Genomic DNA, 22,121 nt, shown 5'->3' on the forward strand with positions numbered 1-22,121 from the left:
CAATGTGATGACTCAAACATTCAACAAGAGTGGCAAGTATGGTGATTTTTTTGAATGTTTATGCTCTTGACATGGCTATCAAACAGAAGACAAAAGACCTACCATAAATATCTTGACAGCATGCTCGAGACAGAATTCAAGAAAGGAGTGATGACAAAATGAGTCAGACAAGTAATTTGTATACAAATACAGCCATTCTGGTTGGGTTTGAAACAATCTTTGAATTCAAGAATCGTTTACAGTTTTATCATGTGGCCTTCTTCTTCTCATCATTAACTTTTTCTTGTCATTGAGCCAATTGAATTGTTTTCAATCTCCTGCATTACAATTAGTTTACAAAGTTCAATACAATTCTCCAAATATCTAATTCGACTTCAACCAAACACCACAAACTACGCCTGAGCGTAAAGTGCAAAAACTGACGAAGAAAAAATTCGGCTCGTTTTAGTAAGTCCCGGAGTCAAAAAAAATGGAGTGATTGGTCTGTGGTGTTGTTTTCTGCTTCTCACACAAAAAAACACACCAACAACACACACAACATGGAAGCTGAATTAGTGGTCATTGAAGAGGGCACTGTGCCTCTATACTGTGTAAGTAATTGATTATTACCACAACAACAACATCATCAAACAACAATTTCAACACCTACACTAATCTTTACCTCAGCTTGGTGTTTCTGATTGTGATTCGAGTTGCGAAACAAATACTAATCACGTAAGTACTAGTGAATATCGTTCACCTTGTATTGATCTCAATTATCAAGGCCAATGAATCACCAGCATTGGATAGCCAATCCACAACGAACCAGAGTACGAACAATGTAAGTATTATGTTTGTCCAGTATTCAGCAGTAACATATTTCACAAGATTCCTTCATCATCAAGCATCGAAATGAACCCTTCTCACCCATCATCACCAGTAATGACTACCTCTACAGTATGTTTCAAATTTGTTACAATGTGTTTGCTTAACTTGTTCAGGAATGGATCTTCACAGACGAAACTATATCATTTCCACCTTGCTGTCTGTTGCCTAGCACAAGCAGCTTCTCTGGTATTGTTGATGAGACACAATGTACGATAACACCAAACAACAAATGTGATGATGACAATATTTCCCAACAGAGCAAAAAACGAAAATCAAGAACCACAGATGAAGCTGCTGAAGACACTCACAAGGAATATCAATTCACTTTAGAGAAAGGACTGTTTGAATTTGTACCAAAATATAATTCCTTTAAAGAAGTACCAGATGAGAAGAAACAAATTTATGGAATTATATGGGAACAGTTCGCCAAATGTGCAAGAAATATTATTTATCAACATCTACAGATGAGATGTTCAAACTCCATCAGCCATGAAACGGTTGGATGTTGCAACCCAAACGTGTTTTATCTTGCTCTGAGGGGAACAAAGGCTAAATATTACCAATGGTATCAAGACATTTTGTGGAATGGCCTAAAGAAGAGACAGAAGTGCATTCAATTCAGATTTACTGACAGTGTTCCTCCTTTAGACAAATGCAAGCATTGGTCTGAGTTGGAAATTACTCACTCACGTCTTACACGTAAATTCGGAAAGAAGATTACGAAACACAAGATGAAAATTGTATACATTTCTCTCACATGTAATGTGGAAACTAATCAAGTGTGGACATCGTTCAAGTTTGACAAAGAATTCGAGTTTGTACAATAAAACAATTAAATTCAATCCTCAATACACTCTAAATCACAAAAAATGTAATCAAATTGAAACTTTTCATCACCGTCCACAAACCAAACCACATCTAACAACAACTTTTTTGAAGGTCAATCATATGGACTTTCAAATCAAAATCACCACACATGGTGTTCCTCTCCATTATCTTCTTTCAATGTGCAATCACCGTCATCTACCGGTTTCAGTAGCATTAATCCCGGCTCTTTTGATTCACCAAGAACATCACACCATCTTTCGAAAGAATTTATGAAGATCTGATACAACCAAACCAATCCAATTCAATGAGCTATCAGAATATCCCTATTCAATATGGAGGATGTGAACATTTATTTCAAAATCATCAATCCTATTATCCACAATCTTCTCATAATTTCTCCACAATCCAACATAACCTTGACAATCCGAACACATTATCATCTCAACCTTCACAACATGAAACCAATCAAACCAACATTCAAACACACAACAAAATACAACAATTACTTTGTCGATAAGCTAGCTTCACTCGCATAAAACAAAAGCGAGGAGGTCCACCGAGCACAGAAAACAAATTGAAAATAATTAATAATATTATTGATAATACTGATCTCAATTTCTCTCAGTTAAGCTCCAAGGAGATGCTGTTATTAAATTAAAGAACAAGAGTTTTTGCTTTTTGTTGTAATTTAATTTTTCAAGTTGACATTAATTTTCACTCCAAAAAAAATGCCTTCACCAAAAGATGAGGTCGAGTATTTTAAATCACACACCTAAACTACGATTACACAGCAACAACGTGGAACAACTTTGATGTAACTTAGATACCAAGTGATCAGTACAAAAGATGGATTTTTATCGTGTAACGAGAAACTTGTTGAACGGTGTAATGACGGTGAATGTGAGTATTATCATCAACAATCAACCAATCCTTGTATAACGAAAGGCTGAAGAGAATTGCTTTCGAAACGTTAGTAACTGGCTTTGGTACAATAGGTGTGGTCATAATCAGGAGGAGGTTCACTTTTAATGAACGAACGTCAGCACTACTGAATAAAACTTTACAAGATTCTGAACCAATCCCGGAGTTTCTGCATTTCGTTGTCAAAAAATTTTTGCCTTTTTGAGTCGAATTTTTTCGCTGGTAGTTTTCTTATGGCGTAGTTTGTGGTGTACAATCTGTAAACACAATTTCAATTCCTTTAAACAATCATGTCGTCATTCGAAATTTGAGTTTAGAAATGCATGACTAGTTCCAAGTTCCTAATTCATTTATTTTGTTCACAATCTGTTCAACAACAACAATTGTTATTATTATAATTTCCACACACCACATGATGTACGCAGCATCCACTATCTTTCCGATTTGACACCAAAATACACACCCACCAATCCCGTAGCCATCATCAACAATGGAACCGCCAAAGCCGAATGACGATGAAGCGATAACAACGACCATAACAATCCTTCCGAACTCAACACCTTTGAATCAATAACATTCATCATGAACGTCCTTCCAATCAGAACATGATACCAAAATGTACATGCCAACACACCACCACATCCAGTCATTCCTCCAACTCCAAATTCCCATTCATAGGCAGCTCCTAAAAACCATCCCAATGATCCCGAGAGGATTGGACCTAACAATTCGGGAGGAATATGTAACCAATGATGACCTGCGTAGAGTAAGGGAGCGGAGAGGATGGATGCAAAGGCTCCTCCAAAGAGGAATGGACCTAATGCTCTGCTCATCATTGTGTCGTTATATTTTGTTGAGTTGTTTGGGTCAATGAGAAAATGTTTCTCATGAACAAAATATGAAGCATGATGAGAACTAGGAACTATTTAAACAAAATAGAAGCATCCAGCATGGTAATAAGGCTTTATTACAGGTTAAGGGAAGCTGATACTTCCTCAATTTTTCGTTCATGAACGTTTATTGAAAGTCAACCATTTGGATTGAATCTATCAGTCAACAGAACATACAACAAACCATCATCATCATCAAGAACAACAACACCACAACACTCATTTCCAATCGCATCATCACTGATGCTTTTGCACAAACATAGGTATCTGGAATGACATAGGCACTCGTGGTCATTTTGAATGGTTTCAAACCTACCACATAATTTTCATAGACCAATTCCACCATCACTGCTTGATAGCCTTTCGTTATGATCCAAAAAATAAGGTTTGAACACAACGTATTTGTAAATAACAAATCATCATCCAATCCATGCATGGACTTACCTCGGTCTGGATTATTGACAAATATTCGCCAAGTGAATGGTTCTGAGGATGATTCTGCAACCGGTGCACTCCAGAAGGCATTTCCTATAATTCCATATCGGAAATCTCGATTGATGGGATTATTTCCTCTCCAAACACGAACCAGAGTGGGTTTCTTTCCATTCCATACTTTCACCTCAATATGAACACCTTTCATGGTGTATTCATGAGAGAAGGTATATTTGGGTAATTCAATACCTCTCAACATGCAATAGTAGAAGGTGAGAACACTCTCCAATGCATCAGAACCTGCTAAGCTATGTCCTGTATTGGGAACATAACGCAAGTATTTGGTGGAGAGTCCCGATAAATTCTTGTAGCTTAACAAAGAGAGTTCTGATGAAATTTCATTTAGACATTGGGGTTACGAAGATTTTCATGTTGTTGATGCAGTTGATATCATTAATTAATATAAATTCATCTTTTGAAATGGAACGACTTACCTGGCCACATGAATTCATCTCCCATAGCATTGACCATATATGTTGGAATTGATGCATAGCGTTCTCGATACACGAATGGATCAATAACCTCTTGCAATGCATCAAAGGCTGATGAATTCAATCTTTGTAAAACTCCCAAATGTTCATAATCTTGTAAGGCTTCAGGCCAATGACACAACGATCGATTGATTTGTAATAAACTTGGCCGAAGATTGGCAATTTGAATCACGACTGGAATGAGATTTTTCACTCGAGGATCAGTAGCTCCCAAAAGCCATGCTGAATGGTTCATTAATTTAAAGATTAACCTGAATTCAATGTTAATAAATACCTACTTGCCCAACCTAATTTGGACATTTAAAATGTTCAATTGTTACCAATAATAATATTTTCGCATTTCAATAATTATTAAATATAAAAAAAATGTAAAAACGTTAAAAACAACTTTGAATTCACTCTTACCTCTCTTTGATGTTCCAGCAATTGTAAATTTTTCTAAATTCAAGCCTACTTGTTGGAGAACAAAGTCTTGAATAACATCGAGCGCTCGTGCCGATGTTTTTACCATCGGAAAGTGTCCAATCCATTCATAATCTTGAACAGAAGTGGTTTTGTTTTGGGCCACATTAGAATCAAACGCATTCAAGAATTTCAACCATGAGAAGCTCACGTATTGATCTTCCATTCGAGCTTTTTGTTCAGGATCCGATGAAAACGTGATGGGCTGATTCGGAACCAGATACAACTGGCTGCAAATAGTTCCTGAATAATGAGAAAGACCTTTCATATTGTCGTTGGATTGTGGTGCGTTCATGCTTGAAACACCCCCTTCAATGAGTAACAGACCTTCCTTAATGTTACGATCGAGAGAGTTCGGTACAGATATTACCAAATAGTGATTCCTGTTAGGTCCCGGTTTTGAAAATTGAATCATGATTATTTCAAAGAAGGCAATGAAATTTACAAAGTAGTTCAAAGTTGGTAGAAACTTACCATTGAGTGGACTGTCCAATTTCTTGGCTATTTAACCATGTTACTCCTTTCATAGAGAGGGTGTATAACGTGGCCAGGTCTTGCTTGTTGGAACTGAGTACGGAATAGGACATGGAGGGACCTGGGGTGGACATGTACTCATCGAGCATGTTTGCATGAGTTCTGGCAAGCATGTTAGACCAGAATAGTGTCATCATCATCCCGATGGACAGCAAGAACCACGTGTGACAGCAAGCGGCAGAAGATGACATTTTTTAAAATTGGGACGGACTGCAAAGACCAAGTTGTGAACTGGAAGAGTTCGTCGTTTTTTATGAAACAAAATGATTTCATGGAATTCGTTCCTTCATATTCTCAATGGTCTCACTAAGCAAAATAATCTCGTTTGAAAGTAGTAAGATTCATGAACAATAATTTAATGTTTGATTCAACATGAATAGTCACTTGCTTTACATGACGATTCAGTAGACTATCCTTGCACTCGCAAATATGTTCATACAATCGATCGTCCAAATATACTTTCTCAAGACAAGGATGGAAACGATATGAAATCCACTCCAAGAGCAAGTTGCATTTGCAAGATTCCAACCTCCACAGTCTTGGATTTAAACAAAGATCCAAGAAGAACAAGTTCTTACCACTTGTGACTACAAAAGAGCTTGTTCAAACAAGGCTTAAGTACATGGAGTGTACTTTTGGCATATCATTATCATCAAATAAAAAATCAACACGTGTCTCCTCACAACCCAAACAAGGGACTGGTCCCAGAGAGCGAAAGGAAACTGTATTTTACCAGTTCAATACAAGGACACCACAATACTTTGCAATAACTAGCACTCCGCCGTCAGTTGGCTGCATAAAATATTCGTTTAAAGATTCTGCAGCGATAAAATGACGGTGCGGAGATACCGGAGCAGGGGGGGCGAGTTTTGATGCGTCCCTGTATTGATACATTTGTACTCTTAGAGTTTCCTTTTTTATAGAGCCACTGCACAAAAAAATGGGAAGAAACTCACGAGACAAACGCGACATTTTCTATCGGAAAGCCAAACAAGAAGGTTGGAGAGCGAGGTCAGCCTATAAATTACTTCAAGTCGATGAAGAATTTAATATCTTTGAAGGAGTCAAGCGAGCTGTTGATTTGTGTGCTGCTCCGGGATCTTGGAGTCAAGTATTGCAACGGAAATTATTAAAGAAATTCCGAGAAGAAGGAGCACAATTAAAACATTTTAATGAAGATGATTTTAGTGATGATGAGGAGGATGGAAATGATGAATTCAATAATGTTGCGAATGAAGAAATGAGTAAAAAGTATCATGATGACAATAACATGAATACAAGTGCATCATCGGAACTCGTGGATGATGAGAATAAGTACGATGAAGATGCAATTATTGTCAGTGTGGATTTACAAGAAATGGCTCCATTGGAAGGAGTGATTGAAATTCAGGGTGATATAACAAGTGAAAAAACAGCAGAGGAAATTGTACATCATTTTCGAGGAAAGAAGGCACAGTTGGTGGTTTGTGATGGAGCACCTGATGTGACGGTATGTATTCTCTTGGAATCATTGTGCAATTTCGAAAGTCGGGAATTCATTCCATGAAACATGACACTTGTGCATTTGCTCTGATATTTACAACCTCTTTTTAATTATTATTGAAATACAATAGGGAATGCATGACATTGATGAATACATTCAATTACAACTCATTCTCGCAGCTCTCAATATTACCACACATGTCTTGGAAGAGGGTGGCTGTTTTGTGAGCAAAATATTTAGAGGAAAAGACATTACACTGCTGTATGCTCAATGTGGTGTATTTTTTGAGAGAGTCTATTGTGCCAAACCTAAATCTTCTAGAAATTCATCTCTTGAATCCTTTGTCGTTTGTAAGGGATTTAAGCTTCCTCCAGGATATATCCCAAGAATGGTCGATCCATTACTTGACTTTCAATACAATGAAGAAAAATATCAAGGTGGCAATGTGACAAGTGCAGCTCAAAATGGAGGTCCCATGCTAGGAGCTGATCGATATATTGTGCCGTTCTTGGCATGTGGAGATTTGAGTGGATTTGACAGTGACAGAACGTATTCGATTGGTGTCAATGAAGAGCTTGGAATGAAACCCATTCAGCCACCCACAAATCCACCCTACAAGAAGGCAGTTGAGCTGAAAAGAAGCAACAACAATTTGAAGGTTGATTTGATGTTTAAATAAAAAATGTGATTGTGAACATGGAGATGCATCCCTTGTTGTTATTGATATTATCTTTTATACCTTTTATCAATAAAAAAGATCTCCCAACTTGCGTTATCAAACAAAAATTCTTTCCACTTGTTGTATCGTTGCTCTTTTGGACAAAAGCCAGCACCAGACAAATCTATTGCTCTTGTTTCCTCTTCCACGCTCAACAGTCTGATGGGTTCATTCAATAACCGAGATTCAGGAATGTGACATCCAAAATATTCAAATTCCAATCTTTGGTTCATCAAATCCTTCAAAACCTTAATAGCTTCTTTGACTGAGATCACTTGTGAATCTTGAGCACAGTGTTTGAATACTTGATTCATGACCTTGTCTGTAATAATTCCACACCGTTTTACATATTCATAAATAATAATTTCAGAACTCAAAATGATATCAATGTCTGAATTCGAGATGCAACGCGAAACAGCAATTTTTGGATTTGCTTTTACAAATTCCAAAATAAAATTTGCATCTTGTTTCAATTCTTTTGAAACAAAAGATAAGGCAGTGCCATCATGGCTGTGCGTAACTGCTGCCAATATCAAAGATCGATCGTTGTGACAATTATTAGAGAGGTATTGTAAACACCTTCCATCTTTCTTGATGCCAGCCATGATCACTTCTTTCTCATTTCGTTCAACAAATCTCTTAAAAGCATCAACAAGTAATGGATGCTTCACATTGAAATGCTCCATTGCTGTCAACATACAATCTTTGTCGTCGAAAAAGTGTGTTGGAATGTCATACAAAGAGCATTGATGTTCACTTGCAAGGGCAGCCATTACTACTTCTTTGTCATGAATAAAAGTTTCATCTATACTTTTCACACAAGTACCTTGTGCTTTCAAAGCTGTTAGCACAAAATTTCTGTCTTTCCTCACATACGCTGGGGCAAATCTCATAATCACCGGCAAGTCCACACGGTTTGAAATACATTCTTCAAATTCGTCTGGATCATAATCCATGTACATTCGTGTCATGACGCTTTCAATAATTTTAACAAATTCTTGATCATGACTACTGCTGAGTATTTGATGTTTTTCACAATGAGTAAGCAAGGAAATTGCAAACCATCCCTTTACGCTTAAACGCCGTTGATAATTTTTGTGTGCTTGATAATACACATTTGGCAACGTGTCAAGCATTTGAACCACAAATTTCAACAAGTCCAGATCAACAATTGACCATCTGGCGTCTTTGAGAAAGAATTGTTGAAAAATCTGCCGTTTGATATGTTTTGATAGGCCATTTTGAAAGGTTTTTGGGAAGAAGTTGAATATTTCTGGAACATATGTTTGGATCATGCGCTCTTCAAATGTTCCATATATACTGGTTGCGGAAACGGTGAGTAGTTGAAAAATGAATTCCTTATCATGTGCTAGTAGTTGTGATGCAATAGGATAAAAGGCATTCGGTTTTGATCGAATGACATTCATCAAGAATGTGCGATCATGCTTCATTCTTTCAAATACATATTGTATGTTGTTCACAGGGTTGTAATGGATGGCATGTTTGATAATGTCTTCATTGTCTTGTAATCTTTTGGACAGTTGGAAAAAACCACAACGCCGTTTAGCAAGTAACTTCTTTGCTTCTTCAAAATCATCAATGTCAAAATCAAAAATAAATCCATATTTTGGTTTAAATACCATGGACGTCAATTCTTCTTTCCATTCCAATAAAATCTCTTTTGGGATATATTTAAGGATTTGAAATCGATCATTTCTAATGAATCTCAAAATATCATGCTTGAAAGGTCTCCAAAACTCCACACGACCAATCATATCTTGATTGTTTTGACACAATTCTGAAACGTTAACTTGTTGTATTAGCCAAGGAACTGGCAGAGAAAAATTATAAATACATTTCATCATGAAACACTCCCGATCCATCATGAACTCAATATTCATTTGATTACTATCCCAATCCTTGCATTGTTTCATCCACTTTTCCTTTGCTAGCAACCATTTACAATATCCTTTTGATTGATTTTCAAATTTCATTTTCAGCCTTTGATGCAGTTGATGATCCATTCGATCATTGTTGTTATGAAAAATTCTTTCCGAGTTCAAAGGATCCATCATGGTGGTACCATCATGAAAATCAAGTAAAATAATTTTCACTGCATCCTCCTTGTTGGAAGCTAATATATATATATCTGATGAATCATTGGTCATGGATGGTGTTGGACAATAATAAATCCTTTTTTCGGAAATTTCATCGTCAAAGAATTGAAAATGTTTTCGTTTCATTTTTTTTTGCGTTTCCTAAAATAATCGTCCACTTCTTCTTTCCTCAGGTACTTCTTTTTCATGAATGAACTGAAGATATTCACTTATTGTTTCAAGCAAACACATCTTCTTCCAATAATTGATGAAAATGATGATCATAAGGTTGGGAATTCTGAAAATGGAAAAAAAAAATGTCACAAAACCATTCAAGTGCCAAGTTACGTTTACAAAAGCTCGCACATATTTGCATTCTTCTCGTTCTCAATCACAAGTATCCATTGGGTCTTCAATCGGAATATCTTTTCATTTACATTTTTGACTTACCTTTCATCAGAAGAGATGAAAAAGTAACTCATCAATTGAAAGAACTCATTCCGAATGAAGAGGCTTTGCCGCACTTGATTCAAGAATTTGAAAAACCACAACAGCAACAATTCATTCATTCCGAACGAAATGAAGAAGATTTAGATTTTAAATTAAAAACTCCTCTCGAAAAAGGAATTTCCATTCCGCAACATGTTGTCAAAACTCGGGATGGAAATATCAAGTTTTTCAAACACGTGTTGGGATGTTCCTCGTTGAGTGCTTTTGAAATTGCCTCCATGATGGTGAGTTATCCATTGGAAGAGGCTACACAACGAGTGGCAAGTTATTTCAATCCAAAGAATAAGATGAAGAAGGCAGATCATTTCTCTGAATGTGTGGAAAAACATTGTGAAAATCAATGTGACCAGTTGAATCATTCAGAGGAATTAATAATTTCAAAGAGTGACCAATCGCATCATGATGTGTTGAAAAAGGAAGAAGAACCAACCATGGTTGAAATTAAAAGTAGTGGAATAGGAATGACACTTTCGACAGAATCCAGAGGAGAACAACAACATGTTGAACCATGGGGAAATGAAGACGATCATGACTCCAATTGTTATGAATTTTTCACACACCAATCGGCCAATACTGTGAAGAGCTCTGAACAACAACAACAGAACCATTTGGAACGAAAAAAGATCCCTAATGAAAAAAGAACATGTCTTGATGAAACATCACAAGAAAAGCAATTTCAGAATTCCTCAATTTCCAACATGAATGTAAAATCTCAAGAACATGTTCAAAAACAAATCAGAAAGAGGAAAGATCTACAACAAGTATCCACAATTAATACGCACAACACTGTTGAAAGAGGTTATAATAGTAGCTCCAAACATCACACTTTATCAAGTAGTGGTAATAATAGAATTGGAAATTGCAAAGTAATTCATCAAATTGAAGACTTGTTGGACATTTTCCCATCAACAATCAAAACTAAAATTCAAGAAATTTGCAAGAATCGAATGGACCAATTGGTAGAAATTGTAATGGACAAAGAAAGACCATTTACTTTTTATTTTTATGGTGAGGAATCAGAGCCAGTATGTGACCAAGATTTTATCGCAAGTGGAGATGACATTATTGAATTGTGCCAGAAACTCCATTTTGCATCTGATGATCGAGCAGGTGTCGATGGAACTTTACACAGAATTTCAAGAATTGAGAGTCGACAGAAGCATCAACCTATTGGTCTTACCATTCGAGTTGGACGAGCGGTCATTGGTTTAGGAAATGTCTTTAAGGATCTTCTTGAAAGTGACAAGAACATTCTCTGTTTGGGTCATCCAGGAAGTGGTAAAACAACAGCCATTCGTGACATTGCAAGAATTCTCTCAGAACAACGTCGTGTCATGATTGTTGACACTTCATGTGAAATAGCTGGACTCGGTGACGTTCCTCATCAAGCCGTCGGTCGTTCACGTCGCATTCCAGTCAAAGATAAGAAGAAACAAAAAGAGTACATGATCAATGCAGTTCAAAATCATACTCCTCAAGTCATTGTCATTGATGAAATTGGAACGAGAGAAGAAGCAGCCACAGCTCGAACCATTTCACAACGTGGCGTTCGATTAGTTGCCTCTGCTCATGGCTCTCTCGAAAGTATGCTCATGAATCCAACGTTGTGTGATTTATTGGGTGGAGTTGAAACAGTCACTGTTGGAGATGGTATGGCTGCATTTCGAAATGGCCAAAAAGTGATCATGCAAACGAAAGGAAATCCAATTTTTCACACCGTCATTGAATTTGTGGAAAAGAAGAATGAAGACTGCAGTTGGATGGCAGTGCCTAATGGTGGTCGTCATGACCAAAAGAAGCAGCAGGAATCGAGAGTCGAATGGAGAATTTATACCGACGTCAAGAATACGGTTCAAAATATTCTTCAAGGAAGAGAATACACGGCACAAGTGAGACGATTGAAACATGACAATGATCCAAATTCAGTGGAGAGTCGAGTCATGACTTTCGAACCAGCCAATGTGGTATTTTTGTAATCATTATATGATTCAGGCAACGAAAGGACCACAACTTGTTAAGGCTACCTTATTTTGGAAATTTCCTTAAAAGAAATGAAACCACTTGTGCACCAAACACCTATTCACAGCCATCATCATCATATACAACAACAACAACCGAAACAGAAAGAGAAACTACAGCAACTACTCATGCTTACTTACCGTTCATTATCAACTACATTATTGATCGTATGTTGCATGGTATGGTTCCAATCTCTCCTCACTCCTCACCTACCAATTCTCCCAAATACGATCGTTCATGCTGAAACATCCACAACAACTCCAACTATCACTAAAAGCTCATTACCACAGCAGTCATCAACGTTGATGAGTACTTTTACTGCTACTACTACAAGTTGTTTCGTAAATGATTCAACAAGTACAGAAAGAACACGCACTCGTTCCACCATCATGTCTCCACTCTCTTCATTCAAGTCATCCCTCACTCAAAATGAAATCATTTTCCTCAATACCTTACTGAAATTGTTCTTGTCCAATATGGAGGCACGTTCACTCGATGTCAGTATTCCGTTCGTGATCAATTCGACTCCTTTGAATCCATATGGAACAAATTTACAATCTCAGACGTATATTTGTGGAACGCCTGCTGTTTTTCGAGATCGAATGAAATTACTATATTTGGAACAATTAAGTGGCTATGTACGAGAGGGATCTCAATTGAATGGAGGGCATGCAGTGTCCATGAATTCGTTTGGAACGCCCATTGGATTTTGGTCTTCCTCAATGAAATGTTATGTGGATATTTCACAACCATCTTCTTCTGCAAAATGTTTGTATCCATTGGGAACTTATTTCACACATTGTGGAAGTAATGATTTGCTACCTCTCCTTCCCATTCGTCCCATGTTCTTTTATTTGAATCAAATTGAGAGTATTCGAACCGATGCCTTTCTTCTCGTATTACAACAAAAGAAGATGTTAAGATTGGCCATTGAGTTGGAGAATATTGTTCTTTCGTATGCTACTGTATATTCAAAGGAAGTATTGAGCTCGAAATTGAGTTTATCCATGATGGAAATGAGATCGTTACAAGTGTTTTTCAATGAAATTGTGAGACGTCTCAGAGAGAATGTTTTGTACTACTTGCCTCAATTTGAATTGTTTTATGATTTGGATAAGAGTAAGAGTAGTACTTTTCAAGTGATGAATACTGCCATTCAATATGGTGTTGACAAGGCAATTCAAACCTTTCAATCCAATTCGTATGAAAATAGAAGAAACAATGATACGAACATGAGTGAAAGATCAAGTCAATCTGCACCTTCTTCTTGGACTCATCTTTATGAAATCATTCAATTCTCATTGTTACAAGAATCTGGTGTGTCTCGAGATACAGATATGGAACTTGCCATGTCCTTTTCATCAATGGCGCAATTTATTGATTCTCAGACTCGAATCATTGACGAATTATTCAAACTCATTAATGACACTCTTTCATTGGATAGAGTCATTGATCTATCCTTGTACACAACGTCACCAGTATATGATTTTATTGACTCTCATTCAACCTTATTGTCATTATTCGAGAGTGATTCATTTTCTTACTTGAGGCCATGGATTGGTATGGAGAAAAACTTTGCACAGGAAGTACTTTCCAAAACTCCAAGTATTTCGATTGATTTTTCAAATCAAGTCTTCTCTGTGCAACCATGGACCAATTACATGTCCAAGATTTGGTTCAAGACTTTAAATTCACAAACAACAAGTGGATATTTCATGGGAGATGTTTCCAATTCGAAAATTCTTGTCACAGATCCTGTCAAGCAAGCAAGAGTGTTAGATTTGGTCGCACTTGCTGGAAATTCCCTCTGGATGAATGATGCCTCGCTTGAGGCCGATTACCAACCATTCCTTAAGAAAATTCCAATCATAACGACCACGTCTAGCACCACCAATTCTGTGGTCACTTCCGTTCAGTCTCGTAGTACTAACACAAAACGTCGTCTTCTTACAAACTCTCTGACAAGAACAGAACGAGAATTATTCAAAGATTTATTCAAGAAGAGGACCATTCTAAACGAAGAATTCACTTCACCGACTCGTCGATCTCTTCTTGCTCTCAACAGTCTTCCAACTTATAACTGTGAAAAAGGTCATTACGGTCCTCAATGTAAACTCTGCTATCCAGGAACCTACTCTCCAGGAGATGGTCTCTTGTATGTGTGTAGTAATGGTCCAGACGGTCAAGTGGAATACACGGAAAGCGGAAGTACCAATGAAAATTGTGCCTTTCGATGTAAAGATACTAAAAAGTATCGATCAGGAAATCAATGTGTGAAAATTCCAGTAGGATTCTATTCGGCAGATTCTGGAGCGACCATACTTTCTGAATGTTCCATGAATGGAAATTCTTTTGGTATTTCTGATTTGAAATTGCAACAAGAATTACTCAAAATTGCAACCAGTGGACAACATGCTTATCCATCTTCTTGTAAAACGGCTCTTCGTGATTTATTTTCCATTACTTGGAATGAAACATCTAGCACGAATACAAGCATTTCCTTACGACACTCGTTTACACTCTCCATGGATTTGAAATTAACTTCCAAAGATGTTTGGAATTTCAAATTGAAAGATTATCAAGTGGCATATGGAATTGTCACTATACCTGACGAATGGACTTGGCAGCTTATTTTCGATTCACCCAATTCCATATACATGCAAGTGAAAAAATTGAATCCACTCCAGAATGAACCTCGTTTACTTTCACTTTCATTTCCCTACGATACGGAATGGCATCATTTCATGTTACAATACGACGAAGGAAAACATGTCTTGTCCTTGTATAGAGATCGAGCTTATATTGGATCATGCATGTTTGCAATTTCACAACAACAACAACAACAGGAACCACATGCTCCTCGATTGGTCGTTGGAGGTTTCTTTCATTTCAATGCTTCTCATGTTCCTTCCTTATATTCCTATTTACCAGCTTCTGGAATTTCCAATTTGAAAATTTATCAAGGTGCCATCCTGGAAGATTATATTCTCTCAACCACTATGCAAGAGTTGTTGACTTTGAGTTCTCAATCGGCCTTATTCAATTCGTGGTGTGAATCCACTCCTGGTCATGCTCTCTTTGGAGGTAAATGTATTCGAGTTTCATGTGAAAATGATGAAATGATCTATGACTCGAGTTCACAAACATGTATTTGTTCGTATGGATATTTCTGGTCATCGAATCCTAATGATACAATTGGCTCTTCCTGCACGGCATGTCCATTCATGACCACGACTGGAAGTTTTCTTCCAAGAAACTCCATGAAGGATTGTCAATGCATGCATGATTACATTTATAGTGAATATTATCAAGAATGTGTGTTCGCTCAATCCTCTCTCTTACCTCCCATTCCAATTTTCAATTTTGATCCATCGTATGGACCCTATAAAGAATTAGAGGAGAGTATTCTTTCACAGAGATTTTACCCAATTGGAGAAATGACACTCACATTGGAATTGAATGAAGAGGATAATCTCGAAGTGATCGATCCACCACAAAATCCTTCCCTAAATATTCCACAAAAATCGTATCATGTTAAATTATTAGCGAATGGAACACAACTGTTATGGAGTTTACAATTATCGAAACAAGAATTACTTTCCTTCTCATATACATGCAATCAAACAGGAGATTTTGATTTACTAGTTTCCACAGAGCGTGACGGTCATCGACCAGGAATTCTCTCCAAAACTTCCTTTCACATTCGAGAACGAGATTTAAAACCCTTAATCATGCCAAAACCCACCGATGGAGTGTTTGATTCTCCTTTTCAAGTAAGATTACAACAACCGTATCGAAACAAACCAAGTGTCATGATTCTATGTTATGGACGTGAAGAATTTAACATGACATGTCTCGAATATGACGAAAAACAATTATACTTATTTGGACCTCCAGTGTATTTGAAAGTCTTTTCGTATGGACCTTTTTTCACACGACTTCCTGGTCCAGTTCTTTCATTCTTTTACAAGAGAACCATTACAGAAGCTCAACAACGATACATGGATCATCAACAACAATGGAAGGACTATCTCATTAAGAAACAACAAACCATGAAAGAATTGGAAGAAAAAAAGAAAGCTTCTCCCATTTATCAAATGGTTAATCCTTTCATGGAATGGATTCAAATATATCCTAATTATTTATGGTTTCCATTTGTTGTGGCCTTTGCTTTGATAGTGTATTTGATATTCTTACTAGTGTTGAGATTTTGTGTAGCGAGATATGTTCAAAAGAAACGAAAACAAAAAATCAAACTCTATTTGAAAGAGAAGAAGGAAATGAGAGAAAAATTAAAGAAATTTCTACCTCCCAAATTTAGAGAAGAATCAATGACAGAAGAAGAAGAATTAGATCAGGATTCTGACCATCGAATGATTGAAGAACGCATTGATGAAAGAATAATAGGTCAACAAAAATCGTTGCATGACTGCTCAAGAAAAACACCAAAAGAAATGAAACGCACAAATCATGATCTTTCAGATTCTGAGGACGAACAGGATGAAGAGGACGACCATTCTCTCGAATTCAAAAAGTTTATTCCAAAGAATAGTATTAATAATTGTGAAAATATTGAACGTCATGACAATTCGAATAGAAATCATGAGGAAAGAATGCCATCCACACAACTACCACAACCAATATTGAAATCACGTCCCTTACCAAATCCAAGAAGTTATCATAGTCCTTCCACTCGTTTTCAACCATCTTCACTTTCTCATATTCAAATTAATATTCAAGATATTGGAGCGAGTTCACAACGCATGTCCACAGTGTCACTGGCATCTTCTTCTTCTTCAAATAAGAGAAAAAAGGCATTACCCAATCCCTTGTCTTCTTCAGCTTTTGGTTCATCATCAGCAGCTGCTCCAAAAGGTACACCACAGGTGGGTCAGCATTCTGTAAATTCATTGAATAATGCTCCTCAGAATGATGTTGACACTTTTGACATTTCCAAACATCAAAATTCCAATCATACTTCTCAAACTCAACAACATCCCTCAAAACATGTCAACAACAACCCTGGGTCACGATCAAGAACTGAATTACCCAAACGACCCAAATACTTGGTCTGTGGAAAATGTGGAGCAATGGCTCGAGTTTGGTGTCACTCGTGTGAACATTATCTCTGTATTGATTGTGATCAAAAGGATGAAACCTCACATTCCGAACGTTCCAAATCCAAAGTCATGATTTGTGATCATTGCATGCAACCAAGATCCGAGTTGAAAGAACATTTCCTTAAAGTATCAAATTTCAAACTTTATGGATGTAAAAAATGTATGGAAGAATTGTATAAGGAAAGAAAAGTGAATCGAGTAGGATCGATTGTGAAGAGATGTACCAAGTGTATGGATGAAGAAATTTCTAAAACGAATCCACAATTGAAATTGTGTGATAATTGTATTTATTTTTCACACGCACGCACACACCAATCGATCAAATAAGATTTAAAAGAATTGTACATTTGAAACGAATATATTTGTTGTTCGTTGGTTGATTGAGAGTCTATTTATTGTTGAATCATTCAGGTTTTGAATTCTCACTGATTGAACATCCAACATGGTTTCCAAGATACATGTTCCAATGAAAAGGAATACAGCGAGATTGATTTCCAATTATAACTTGATTATTCTTAGTACTGTGAGACAATTTTGTGAAAGGGGTTGACTTCATGGTGCCAACACTTTCGAACATTTTGTTGCCAACTGACATTTCACAAGTTCCAAAACAGAAAAAAACACGCTCCCTTTTCAACGAATCCTTCTTCTCAAGACTTGTTTTGTATTTTGCGAATCGACCCATTGTTCAAAACAAATCAATCACACAAGCCACAAATCAGAGGACATACCTTTTAGCACCTTACACCTTACACTTTAGTGCCGTTTGCAATGGCAGGTAGTCCCAAAAAGGAGATACAAATAGCACTTAACACTGGAGTGCCAAATGCAAACAGCACCTGACACTTGAGTGCCGAGTGTCATCAGCACCTGTATATTTTTTAATTTATTTACTTTAAATATTATTTTGAAATTACAAACCTCTTCACGGTTGTGAGCAACGGGCCTCAAAATTCTCTTCACTACACAATCATCATCGAGTATAGGAAACAGCATCACGAACGCAATTTTTGGACAATTCGTCTGACAACGACAATACCAAATGATCATCTACGAAATTTAGTTTATGGAGGGAAGAATAGACTCACGCTCATTTTCTAAGGTGAAGCGTTGTGAGGCAGTGGTTCAAATAATGTTCCACCGTTCAGCACCTGTTTTCTGAGTTGATGTTGCGCCATACAACACGGCGTTGAAAGAGATTGAGATGAAGTTGTCGAACAGGATGTCAGAGCTTGCTGAATGAACTTGAGAGACGATTTATGTTGAGGAAAAACACTTGCAGTACAGGAAAACATTTTCATTTGGTTCAACAGGGGAGTGAAACTTGCCAGCTTTTCTTCATAGTGACATGTACTTTTGTTCAATTGTTACAAAAACGGTGAGAAGAACAAGAGAATGGTGCTCAACACTGTTGTTGGCTGATGTAATCGAATTTGAGTGATTTGGGAATGACGGTAACAGCAAAAGTCAAGCTGAAGCAATCAGAAGGGTACAATTAAGGGAACTGGAATCACTTTTTGTTTCGTAGTCATACTTCTTAACGGCTGAGTCTATCATCGTGAATGAAAGGAACATATCATCTTTTGTGCCTCCTAACTCCTTTCATACGAAGGTCCAAGCTAACATACGTAAGGAAAGTAGATGCATGAGATTAAATCATGCCTTTTTTTTGTTTGATAGATTCGTTATTGACCTTTTTATATGAACACGAAGTAGAATGGTTAGGTTCACAAACTAGTACCTCCATTTCAATCAACATCCATTTCGCACCTTACACTCAAGTGTCAAATACAAATAGCACCTTACACTCAAGTGTCAAATACAAATCACACTTCATTCATTTGGCACTCAAGTGTCAAATGCAAACAGCACTGACACTAAGTGTAAGGTGTAAGGTGCCAAAATATAACAACTCGCCAACCCGTACAACCAGAACCCATACTTGCATATGGATATCAGATGGTTACAGCAGGGATGGACATGAGTACTTGTTCAGTTGAGAATTCCAATCAGCAAGAAAGGAGTCGATTGGTGGATGCGCCGTTTTGTGTACCGGATCCAATTCAAGAAAGAGTTTTTGAAGAAGTGAACATGCTAAGATTATATTTGGCGATTCATCAAGCCCTTTCCAGAGGAGCACAGTAGCTTTAAGTGTTAATATTAAATCATAAGAGTATGTTTCCATTCGTTGTTGTAAACTCCGTTTCTGTTTGAACGGTAGCCAAAAAAAATTGATCCGCAGAAGCATCACGACCAAGAAGATCAACTCTCTGAAATTTAATCGCTCTCTTTTTGAACAATTTTCTTCAATACTATACTTGAAATATAATGCCATTCATTGGAACTCGATCATAATATATAGCTCACAACAAAATATAACAATCATCATCTCAATAGATCTATAGATCATTTGAAAATTCTGAACCAGGCACACACAACATGACCATTCCGATACCCAATGTAATTGTTTATTCCACCTTATCAGGAATTTACGGATTGATTGGAATTACAAGCCTTGCGCTGCTTTTACGAATTATTTACGTGGAATTTCAACAACGAAGGAAATTTTCAAAATTCATCTCTCAGCGATTTGGGCGAGTTCGTTATACGGGAAATTCATCATCATCATCCAATCATCATCACCAACACAATCATGAGCAACAATTTGAAGAAAATGATGATCATCCTACAACGACGAATAAGAAATCCTCTAAGTTTACTAAGTGGGACGAGAGGAATCTGAAAGAAAATAATACAAGGACAGTTGATGAACCAGTCAAACACATTTCAAATTTAGAGTCTAATCATGCTGTATTGGAATCCAATTTGGAAAAGATTGATGAAAATGAGCGTTTAGATAATTCTTTGAAAGATCACCAACATGATACTAGTAGTGGAGAGGAAGAAATTGGATCACGAATGACCAGTAGTGGTGGACATCATAATAATGATTCCTCAACAACAATTCACATTTCATCATCTTCATCCTTTAAAAAACCAGAAAGCACATTTTCTGATAAGAGATTAATGTTTGCACTCATAGTGATCTTGTCATTGGTTCGATGTACACAATTAGCAGTGCAAGCTTCATTGCCAGATTTTTCGGAATATAGAGAGCTCTTAATTTTGGTTAGCTCATTTCCTGGATATGTCTACTCATCACTCATGCTCATGTTAGTTTTCTTTTGGACTGAAATGACCATTTTGTCCATTCGAAAACAGCCCCTTCTTTCTGAAATTTCGGAAACCAATCAAGAAGAAGCAACAGGGTTATTGGAATCTGAACATTCTTCAGAATATCATCAACAAAATAGTGAAGTTATTCGAAAGAAAACAATCAGAACTATTTTGAATTATTTAACAGCGAGTTCATTTCTCAAGACGTTATTCTTTGTTGTGAATTTTATCATGTACATGACCATGTTGGTGAATGATTCACTTTTATTATTTCAATTTTCTGGAGACGATCCAAGAGGATCTGACAATAATGACTACACCAATCCATCCCCATACAGTGCTATAGAAATTGTGGCAGTTTCCGTGCCGACTGTTTTATTTATCATTTGTGCTCTACTTGTCATAATATTAGGAATTACCTTGTTTAGGAGACATTTGAAAAATTATCGAGCTAGTTCATCGAGAAATATTGTTTCACTCTATACTATTATCTATGTATCGGTGGTGACCTTGACAGATTTTATTGTTTTACTAGGAAGAGCAGGATTATTAATTGCACAAATGTTTTTGTCATGGCTTGAAACCAAATGGCAAACCATTCTCTGTTACTACTCATTGGGTGAAATTATTCCATTATTAGTTTTGAATTATGCCCTATACAAGATGGGAACTTTATCCATGCTTCATTCCGCCACCACAGTTCATACTCATCATAGCAACGATGACGCAAAATTTCAAGACGTCATCACTACTGGAAAAAACGCAAAAACACCTACACTCAAGAAGACTTCACAAAAACTCATCTCCTACATGTCAGAAAAAGCTCAAAACTATTATTCGCATTGGGATGAAAGCACAGAGGAAGTCGATTTTCAACATCCACACGATCCACAACGACCTCACCATCACGATTACAACAAATACGACGATGACAATGGCACTGAAAAAGACATGGAAGGAGAAACATCAGCCAGTGATTCTCCATCAGCGGCCACAAGCAGCACAACTCACTCACGAAAGAATTATGGAAGTGTGAGTGAAATCCAAAAATTTCCTTCACAACATCCACATGCTCATACTACCAGCACCAAGCATGCCAAAAGAAAGGGAACCCATTCAAATACTTCATCGTCGTCACATACACACTCATCTCACAAAAACAAAGTTTGTTCCATTCCATCCCCTTCTCATTCCTTAATTCAGAAAGTTCATAATGCTCATGCAGGAAATGTCTCTCTCAAGAATGCCTATCATGAATTTACAGGAATTGCAAGTGACGACGAGTAAGAAATGTACACATTTCAGCATCATATTCGTTTGCCAACAATTTACCAGGGTCTGATACATCATGAATTGGGCTAATTGTTAACATGGCTTAACACCGAATCTTGAAGAAGCCTCAAAGAAGGTGACTTACCAAAGGACATAATGTTGAATTTTTACAACCACGCACATGACATTTACACTCATCAAATTCGAGGACCAAATGAGGATTAAGCCACAAATTCCTGAA

At 36.9% G+C, this 22,121-nt stretch overlaps 7 protein-coding genes across 7 annotated transcripts; 5 read left to right on the plus strand and 2 right to left on the minus strand.

Moving 5' to 3' along the window:
• Positions 1-539: 539 nt before the first annotated feature.
• Positions 540-1,694, plus strand: C9374_012293 (uncharacterized protein; the record flags this gene model as incomplete). The annotated part of the gene is made up of 5 exons (XM_044688043.1): positions 540-590; positions 667-714; positions 764-820; positions 868-936; positions 981-1,694. 5 exons carry the CDS (start codon positions 540-542, stop codon positions 1,692-1,694), a joined length of 939 nt encoding a protein of 312 aa, XP_044542478.1.
• A 1,353-nt stretch (positions 1,695-3,047) lies between these two features.
• C9374_012294 (uncharacterized protein) lies at positions 3,048-5,598 on the minus strand (the record flags this gene model as incomplete). The annotated part of the gene is made up of 7 exons (XM_044688044.1): positions 3,048-3,538; positions 3,684-3,866; positions 3,951-4,325; positions 4,433-4,711; positions 4,768-4,776; positions 4,895-5,334; positions 5,426-5,598. 7 exons carry the CDS (start codon positions 5,596-5,598, stop codon positions 3,048-3,050), a joined length of 1,950 nt encoding a protein of 649 aa, XP_044542479.1.
• An 827-nt stretch (positions 5,599-6,425) lies between these two features.
• On the plus strand, positions 6,426-7,647 carry C9374_012295 (uncharacterized protein; the record flags this gene model as incomplete). Its single annotated transcript, XM_044688045.1, has 2 exons — positions 6,426-6,974; positions 7,099-7,647. 2 exons carry the CDS (start codon positions 6,426-6,428, stop codon positions 7,645-7,647), a joined length of 1,098 nt encoding a protein of 365 aa, XP_044542480.1.
• Positions 7,648-7,694: 47 nt separating this feature from the next.
• Positions 7,695-9,929, minus strand: C9374_012296 (uncharacterized protein; the record flags this gene model as incomplete). Its single annotated transcript, XM_044688046.1, has 1 exon — positions 7,695-9,929. The coding sequence occupies one exon, from the start codon at positions 9,927-9,929 to the stop codon at positions 7,695-7,697; it is 2,235 nt and encodes a 744-aa protein (XP_044542481.1).
• A 170-nt stretch (positions 9,930-10,099) lies between these two features.
• On the plus strand, positions 10,100-12,268 carry C9374_012297 (uncharacterized protein; the record flags this gene model as incomplete). Its single annotated transcript, XM_044688047.1, has 1 exon — positions 10,100-12,268. One exon carries the CDS (start codon positions 10,100-10,102, stop codon positions 12,266-12,268), a length of 2,169 nt encoding a protein of 722 aa, XP_044542482.1.
• A 432-nt stretch (positions 12,269-12,700) lies between these two features.
• Positions 12,701-17,758, plus strand: C9374_012298 (uncharacterized protein; the record flags this gene model as incomplete). Its single annotated transcript, XM_044688050.1, has 1 exon — positions 12,701-17,758. The coding sequence occupies one exon, from the start codon at positions 12,701-12,703 to the stop codon at positions 17,756-17,758; it is 5,058 nt and encodes a 1,685-aa protein (XP_044542483.1).
• A 2,112-nt stretch (positions 17,759-19,870) lies between these two features.
• On the plus strand, positions 19,871-21,895 carry C9374_012299 (uncharacterized protein; the record flags this gene model as incomplete). The annotated part of the gene is made up of 1 exon (XM_044688051.1): positions 19,871-21,895. One exon carries the CDS (start codon positions 19,871-19,873, stop codon positions 21,893-21,895), a length of 2,025 nt encoding a protein of 674 aa, XP_044542484.1.
• Positions 21,896-22,121: the final 226 nt, after the last annotated feature.

Source organism: Naegleria lovaniensis (genome assembly GCF_003324165.1).
Source record: "Naegleria lovaniensis strain ATCC 30569 chromosome Unknown tig057, whole genome shotgun sequence".
In the NCBI taxonomy this organism is placed as follows: Eukaryota; Heterolobosea; class Eutetramitea; order Acrasida; family Naegleriidae; genus Naegleria; species Naegleria lovaniensis.